Genomic DNA, 8,536 nt, shown 5'->3' with positions numbered 1-8,536 from the left:
CCCCCCCCCCCCCCCAGATGGCGTGTTCTTCCAAACCAAAACTCCTCTAGCGTGTAATTCTAGAATTCATAGAGATTTCAAAAGCCACCTTAGTCACTCTCTTAGCTCTTGAGCTTCTCGGTTCCTTGACCTCCACTCTCTTGTCCTCAGTCCTCAGCTGCCACTCAGAGTTTATATCCTAGATCAGTTTTTTTTTTTTTAATCTGAAAATGTAAAACTTGAGAAGGCAGCAGAATATCTCAGTGGTTTCCAGGCTTTTCCTTTGCAGACAAAAGTCACATACAGTCTCCAACATTTGAAAGAGAAAGTCCAGTTTATAAAACATTATGGTTGAAGTAGAGGGGGCACCTAGAGCTCTGCTTTGTTGGCTTTCCCCACTCTAGAAAGAAACAACAAGCCCAAACACTTCACCAGGCCCCTCTAAGAACCACCCTGAGGTGGTTCCTGTGAAATTCCTCCCTTCATGCCTAATCCTATGAAGCCAACAATTCTTTCTGACCCTAGGCAGTGTTTGGGAAATGTGAAAAGGCCTTTTGAAGGTGGATCCAATTAAACCAAAGGTGTAAAATATTCCCCAAACTCACTTACCTATAAGGATGATGATCAGTAGTCTGAAAATTCCTAAGACAGGAATCATTTCTCGAAAATTCTTGCAAAGAGATAAGTCACAATAATGTAAGCAATCTGTTGGCAAAGGAAACCTCAGCTCTACCCCCTCTTCACCAGCTCTGTGATTGAAACCTATGTTTAAGCATCAGATATTTGCCAAACAAAGCATTGTTGTAACAGCCAAGTTTTTTTAAAAAGTTTTTAAGAAATACAATGCTAGTGCACTTTGGACAATAAAATGAAGCATGGCATTTAATTCTATGATTTATGACTCAATTTAGGGGGCTGTGGGTACAGCTAAGTGGTAAAGCATTTGCCTAGCATGTACAAGGCCCTGGGTTCAATCCCCAGAACTGAGGGGGAAGGGGGAAATTTTATTAGCTGGAAATTATCTAAATATAGATAATAAAAAGTCTACACTGAATATGTCAAAAAATGAATATATGGGTGGATAGTTAGATAAATAAATGCCATTAACCTAAGACTGATGCAGTAGTTCCAAGCTTTTTTTGGAAATACTTGTTCGCTACTTCTGTCTACGGCCATACCACCCTGAACGCGCCCGATCTCGTCTATTCACTACTTCTTTACTCTCTTTTCCCATAGTAGCTAGCAAAGACTTAACTAAAATTTGAATATCAATTCAATTTTTTTAAAGTAATTTCAAAATAAAGGAAAATGTTGATCAAAATACACTGTTCTATTTTAACTTTGAAAAAATGTGCCTGCCTGTGATAGCCCTGGTGTCACTTAAAAAACTGCTGAGTCACATACTCCACTTTAATTTACTGAGTTGCTTCTCCCTCCCCTTCAAGTTATTAACTCCCTTCCTATGAAGTGAAGATGCTGCACCAGGGGTGTTAATTCTATTTTCAAGCTTCTGTGAACATGACCTACAGTAAGAAATAATGTAACAACCCACTGCACACATAAATCAAAGAGTGCCTTCTCCTAGTCCATGTGACACACGCTGAAATTTTTGTTTGATTTTGGAGCCCAGGACCTTCAACTGAGTTCACAACCACTAATGGGTTGTAATCCAACGTTTGAAAAATATTTTTCTAAGAAGTAACTTCTACCTCTGGAACAGTTTTAGAATTGCTTGGTATTTGTCCTACTAGAGTGACTTTATAGTATACCTAAATGGGTAAAAGGTTGAAGCCAAGTCAGGATTTTTTTCCTGTGTTAAGAAATGGTTGGCACTCACATACTATCATGGGAATGTAAAATTATATGCCAGTTTTGGAGGGCAATTTGGAATTTGCATATTGAAATGTTAAGTTTTCACCTAGTAAGTTCACTTCTAGGATTTTATCCTATCAAAAAGAAAAAACCACAAATGCAAAACATAAATGTAAAGGAACGTTCCCTACAGCATTATTTATAATGTGAAAAGCAAAATGGCCCCACATTTCTTTAATATTTATTTTTTTAATTGTAGTTGGACACAATACCTTGTTTTATTTATTTATTTTTATGTGGTGCTGAGGATTGAACCCAGGGCCTCGCACATGCTAGGTGAGAGCTCTACCGCTGAGCCCCAACCCCAGCCCACCCCACTTTTTTTTCAATGAGATTCTGTTAAAAAAAAAAAATCATGATACAAATATACAAAGGATGCTCTAGAGCCCTGCAAAGGCAGAGGGAGCTCTCTGTGTACTGACATGGGTGGATGGCCAGGATGCCCCATGAAGATGCAGAACAGTACAAGGGAGGCCATTTCTGTATAATATTGGTGGAGTTTAAATACATATAGAAAAATGTTTATACATGCATGTCAGACTGTTAAAAAGACATTATACTGGGAACCTTGACTTTCTTTTTTTAAACTTAAAATTTTATTTATTCACATTACTTTGTCCTTCCCCCTTCCCTTGCTACTAGGGACAGAACCCAGAGGTGTTCTTCCACTGAACTACATCCCAACTCTTTTTATTTTATATTTTGAGATAGGGCCTCAACTAAATTGCTTAAATTCGCCTCAAATTTGCAATCCTCCTGCCTCAGCCTCTTGAGTCACTGGAATTACAGGTATGTGCCACCTTGCCTGGCTAATCCACATTACTTTTGAGATAACAAGAAAATATAAAATATGAAGGATAAACTCTGAGGGCCATATGATTCTCAGAAAGATGAGTATTCCCTAAATATTGTTAAATGAAGATTCTCTGAACCAAGTAACAGTTATTGTTTTGGAAAAAAGCGGAAGCAAAGGAGATAGCTCAATGGTAGACCACCTGCCTAGCATGCCCAAGGCCCTGGGATCAATTCACAGCACTGCAAAAATCATCATCATCATCATCCTCCTCCTCCTCCATAGATTCTGTTCCCAAAGTTCTTACCACTAGAACATTCATAAAATAACCTCCCATCAGGGCATAGACTCCTCCTGAAGCACCCACAAGAGACCTGAGTGGATCAAAAATGGAACTGGCAAGGGAACCTAAAGAAATAAAACGCAAAGGATCAGACATGATGAGAAACATGAGATACAAATCTTTCCAATCTAAGGTAAAAGTTTGGTAAGTTTGGGCCATTTTCACATTAACAAGCAACAAATTCATTTTATCACTTGTATACTATATAAGTAGAGATACATAGTTTATCCTTAATTTTTCTGAAACATTAAGTGTTTATTAGAAAAGTAGTATTACAGAAACAAGAGCATAAACTCTGGAGCTAAATTTACCAAATGTGTGATATGAAGAAGTTATTTAACCCCTCTATGCTGTTTTTCTACCTACGGAATAAGGATATTAATAGATTCAATGAGTTATTGGGGATGTAAATGAGTTGGACATACATATATAGTACTTATAATACTACATGAAATGTTATAAACTTGTGAACTATTATTTCAAAATACTCCATATATTTAATCAAACTGTCAAAATACCTAACATTCCAGTATTATCTGAAGGCTGTGTTTCTTTTTTCTTAATATTTATTTTTTAGTTGGACACAATATCTTTATTTAATTTATTTATTTTTATTTGGTGCTGAGGATCAAACCCAGGGCCTCGAAGATGCTAGGCGGGCACTCTGCAGCTGAGCCACAATCCCAGCCCTCAAGGCTATGTTTCTTATGGGAATCAAGATGTAGCCTCAGAATCCTTATTAACATACTATTTAATCAGATTCCCCTAAGCAAGATGAATTTATTTCCTAACCCAATCCTTGATCCCTGGACCAAACAATGCTTTACAAACCAACTCATGCAAACTCTAATACAATGTTTTGAGCCAGACAAAGTGGTGCACACCTATGATCCCAGCAACTCAGGAGGCTGAGATAGGAGGATCACAAGTTCAAGGCCAGCTTGGGCAATTTAGCAAGATCCTGTCTCAAAATAAAAACATAAAAAGTACTGGAGATGAAACTCAATAGTAGAGCATCCCTGGATCCAACCCCAGTACCAAAAACAAACAAGTTGGGACTCAGACAACAAAGACCAGTGTACCCTCAGAGACAGGAAATAATTTAGGTGAGGTATTTATTGCTGAGGTACTTATTACCTTAAGCAAGATTACAGCCTGCAGTTCATGAAGAGAGAACCCAGGCTGATCCCACCAAGCCAGAAGTTGTTAAGATGGAATTTAAGGTACAGAATAGATCTAGGCAACTTGAGTTCATAAGACAGGGTACTAGAGAAAAGAGAGCTGCACACAAAGAAAGAAGCATGTGAGGAAATTACCAAAGCCAAGGAAAGAACCACCAAAAAGCATGTGGGAACACCACCTGTTGCTCACACAGCAAGCACCAAAAAGGCTAGATAACTTCTAAACAAAAACTTCATAATTCATGGAACATTGGTTAGAGTACACAAAAGGAGCCTGACCAGTAGTGAGAATAATTAGCATTCAACCTGACTTGAAACATAATTTCACATAACAAATCCTACCAGAAAAGATCAAACTACCTTCAAGTATCATCTAACAAGATAAAATGTATGGCCTCCAGTCAAAAATGATCAGACATGTGAAGAGGCAGAAATGATGAGACACAAGAGAAAAGTCAACCAAATTAAACTTACCCAGAAATAACTCGTGTTAAATTTAGGCTATAAAAGCAGTAAACAATTATTCAACTGTATCCTTTGTGTTCAAAAGTTAAAGACATGTAAGATATAAAACAGATTCAAATCAACTCTCTAAGGATGAAAACTGTAATGTCAAAAATTATAAAAAGTAAACTAAGTAGGTTTGATGGCAAATTAGACATTGCAGAAGAAATATTTAATGAACAGACACAGAAATGGAAACTATCCCAAACAAAACACACAGAATATTTTAAAAATAAATATAGCATTAGTAAGCTATAGGAAAATTTCAAGCAATCTAACAAATATATAATTGAAGTCCCCAATAAAGAAGAGAGAAGTCAAATACAGAAAAACTATTTGAAAAAATTAAGGTTTTTTTCCAAAGTCTGATGAAAACTATAAACCCACAGATTCAAGAAGCTCAACAAATCCCGAGCACAAGAAACATGAAGACAATTATACTAAAAAAATCAAGTTGCTCAAAACCAGTGAAAATTTTCAAATCCAAAGTAAAAACACATCTTTTATATTAGGGAACAAAGATAAGAATCATAATGGATTCCTCATTGGAAAACACATGGCGAGAAGACAGTAAAGCAATATATTTAAACTACTGAAAGAAAAGTAGTGTCAAGTTTGGATTCTATACCTCTTAAAAATATCTTGCAAAAATGAAGGTGGGGCCAGACGTGGTGGTGCACACCTCTAATCCCAGTGGCTCGGGAGGCTGAGGCAGGAGGATCTCAAAGCCAGCCTCAGCAACAGTGAAATGCTAAGCAACTGAGACCCTGTCTCTAAATAAAATACAAAACAGGGCTGGGGATGTGGCTCAGTGATTGAGTGTCCCTTAGTTCAATCCCCGGTACCCCACAAAAAATAGTGAAGGGCGGGGCTGGTGGGGTAGTTTAGTGGAAGAGCATTTGCCTAGGTTTTATCTCCAGCACCAGATTTAGAGATAGAGCACATGCTTAGCATTCCTGAGACCCTGAATTCAGTCTCTAGCCCTCCCATCCTCCAAAAGAAGAGATAAGGCTCACTATTTTTTCCAGATATAGAAAACCTGAGAGAATTGACCTACAGACCATACCATTAGAAGTGTTAAGGGAAATCTCAGGCAGATGGAAAAAGATCTGTGGGAAGCTGTTCTCACACGTGATTGGGTACCTCCCTGACTGGGTGTGAGGTACTCAGACCAGCTGAGTCAGAGCTTTCCCCACGCTTTCCAGGTGCGAGGGCCTGTCTGTGTGGGGATGTGACTGACCATTGACCTGAAAACCAGTCACTGACCCTGACCTTGGAATGCTGTCCCCATCGACCTTCACTGGATGGAATTTTCCCCTGAATTTTTTGTTCCCCAATAAAAGCTCACTCTCTGGCATGCCTCTCTCTCTCCTGCTGGTCTCTTGTGTAAACCTTGCTACCGCCAGGTGGCTCGAGGCAGGAGCCCTGAGAAACCGTCTCTTAGCTGGGCAAGAAAAAGGTAAAATGTGTCTTTATTTTGATCTCACTAGTTAACTTCTATGTTTGGAACCTCTAGTTTGAAGCTAGCGTGCTGGTCGTGCTGGTCGTGCGGCAGAAAGATCTCCAAAGGAAATATCAAGCTGCACAAAAGAATGATGAGCACTGCAAATGATAAGAACATGAGCAAACACTACAACTTTTGTTCTTATCATTTAAATCTCTTTAAGAGATAATAATGTGGGCTGGGGTCATAGCTCAGTGGTAGACCACTTACCTACCACATATGACTACTGGGTTCAATCCTCAGCACCACATAAAAATGAATAAATAAAATAAAGGTATTATGTCCATATACAAATATAAAAAATTTAAAAAGAGATAATTATGTAAGCAAAAATAATAATGTGGCCAGACATGGTGGTGCACACCTGTAATCCCAACTACTTGGGAGGCTGTGACAGAAGGATCACAAGTTTGAGGCCAGCCTCAGCAACTTAGCAAGACTTTGTCTCAAAAATTAAAATCAAAAATAATAGTAATAATGTAATGTGAGATTTATAACATGTAAAAATTAAATGTATGATAATACCAGGCTAAAGAGGATAAATGGAAGTATATAGTTTATAAAGTTATCATTATATGCAAAGTGATATAATATCACTTGAAAGTGAGCTGTGTGATAAACTAAAGACAGATACCATAAACCCTAAAGCAAACACTGAACTAGCAAATCAGAGAATTATAGTTCATAAGCCAACAAAGAAGATAAAATAAGATCATAAAAAATACACAACCCCTCTGAAACTCCCTGAACTTGGGGTTCAGGGGATTGATTGATTACAACAAAAGCTGTACCCTCTGAACCTGGCTGCAGCCAAATAAAACAGTTTCCTGCTGGAAAAAAAAAATACACAACCCAAAAAAGGCAAAAAGAGAAAATAAAAACAGGAAAAAAGGAACACAGAACGAATAGCAACATATTGAGCTCAAACCTAGTAATATCATTAATCACAATAAATGCAAATGGTTTAAACACCCAAATTAAATTAAGGGTTTATGAAATTGGATTAAAAAAATAGGATCCAACTATATGCTGCCTACAAGAAATGTTTAAAGATAAAGATATAAATTAGGTTAAAAATAAAATGATAGAGAAGATATACTCACACTAATTTAAAAGAAGATGTTAGGTTTTAAAGTAAATTTTAGAACATACAGTGTTATCACAAATAATTTAATTTCATACTGACAAATGGATCAATTCATCAGGAAAACATAACAATCCTAAATGTTTACATACCTAACAATAGAACTTCAAAATAAATGAAGCAAAAAATGAAAGAACCACATGATAAACAGACAAATCTATCATTATAATCAGAGATTCAACATCCCCTTCTTAAACTATAGAAAAAATAGACAGAAAACCAGTAAATCTATAGAATAAACATAATAAAACTGACATAAATGACATTTACACAATATTCCATCCAGGAACAGTAGAACACACATTCTTTTCAGATACACAGAATACTTAACCAACAGGCCATATTCTGGACCATAGGACAAGCCTTAATACACTTGAAAGGATTCAAGTTATACAAAGTTTGTTCTTTGACCATAATTAAACTAGAAGTCAATAGCAGAACATCTCTAAAAAATCTGCAAATATTTGGAAACTGAATGGCACACAGTAAATAACCCATGTGGAAAGAAGAAACCAAAAGGAAAACTAGCAAGTAAACAACATATCAAAGTTTGAGGCATATTGCCGTTGTGCAATACTTTGGGGAAAATGTATAGCATTAAACACCGGTGTTCTAAAAGAAGCAAGTTCCAGTTGGTAGCCTTACAGTCCATCTTAAGCAAACTAGAAATAGCAAGTGAAACACCAAGTAAATAGAGGAAAGGAAACAATAAAGACCAGAATAGAAATCAGTGAAATGAAAAACAAAAAGGATCAGTAGAGAAAAAATAATGAAACCAAAAGCTGGTATTTCTTTTTTTTTTGGGGGGGGGGCGGTGGGATGGGTACTGGGGATGGAACTTGGGGGCACTCAACCACTGAGCCATATCCCCAACCCTATTTTGTGTTTCATTTAGAAACAGGATCTCACTAAGTTGCTCAGTTCCTCGCTGTTGCTGAGTCTGGCTTTGAACTAGCAATCCTCCTGCCTCAGCCTCTTGAGCCACTGGAATTATAGGTGTGGGCCACCATGCCCAGCAAACGCTGTTCTTTCATTGAGAAGATCAATAAATATGATAACCTCTAATCAAACTAATCAAAGAATAAGGAAAAAATGCAAATATTTTATTCTAATATCTGGAATGAAAAATATTATACCACTACAAATTCATTAGCTATTAAAAGATGGCACATACCTGTAATCCCAGCAGCTCAGGAGGCTGAGGCAAGAGGATACA

General features: G+C 37.2%; 1 protein-coding gene and 1 long non-coding RNA gene across 10 annotated transcripts in view; one reads left to right on the top strand and one right to left on the bottom strand.

Annotated features, from left to right (window-relative positions):
- The window catches only part of Rhbdl2 (rhomboid like 2), a 50,701-nt gene that overhangs the window by 6,306 nt on the left and 35,859 nt on the right, over window positions 1-8,536 (bottom strand). For all 3 annotated transcript variants that reach the window (XR_007352090.1, XM_048815725.1, XM_015485235.2), the window contains exons 6-7: window positions 2,952-3,052; window positions 589-649 (exon numbers count right to left, since the gene is read on the bottom strand). Coding sequence is in view for 2 of the 3 variants with exons in the window: in XM_048815725.1 (XP_048671682.1) it covers window positions 589-649; window positions 2,952-3,052 (162 nt within the window). In the remaining variant the exon portion in view is untranslated. The remainder of the gene's footprint in view (window positions 1-588; window positions 650-2,951; window positions 3,053-8,536) is intronic.
- The window catches only part of LOC125620430, a 64,945-nt gene that overhangs the window by 22,095 nt on the left and 34,314 nt on the right, over window positions 1-8,536 (top strand). For 2 of the 7 annotated variants that reach the window (XR_007352093.1, XR_007352091.1), the window contains one exon: window positions 2,985-3,131. The exons of 2 other annotated variants lie outside the window; for them this stretch is intronic. This is a non-coding gene — a long non-coding RNA (uncharacterized LOC125620430). Of the gene's footprint in view, window positions 1-2,984; window positions 3,132-5,877; window positions 6,400-8,536 lie in introns of those variants that run through there. 3 more of the 7 variants (XR_007352097.1, XR_007352094.1, XR_007352096.1) reach the window with 3 other exon arrangements.

The sequence above is a fragment of the Marmota marmota genome, unplaced genomic scaffold (assembly GCF_001458135.2).
Source record: "Marmota marmota marmota unplaced genomic scaffold, marMar, whole genome shotgun sequence".
NCBI lineage: Eukaryota > Metazoa > Chordata > Mammalia > Rodentia > Sciuridae > Marmota > Marmota marmota.
This window is presented reverse-complemented; position numbering and strand designations above follow the sequence as displayed.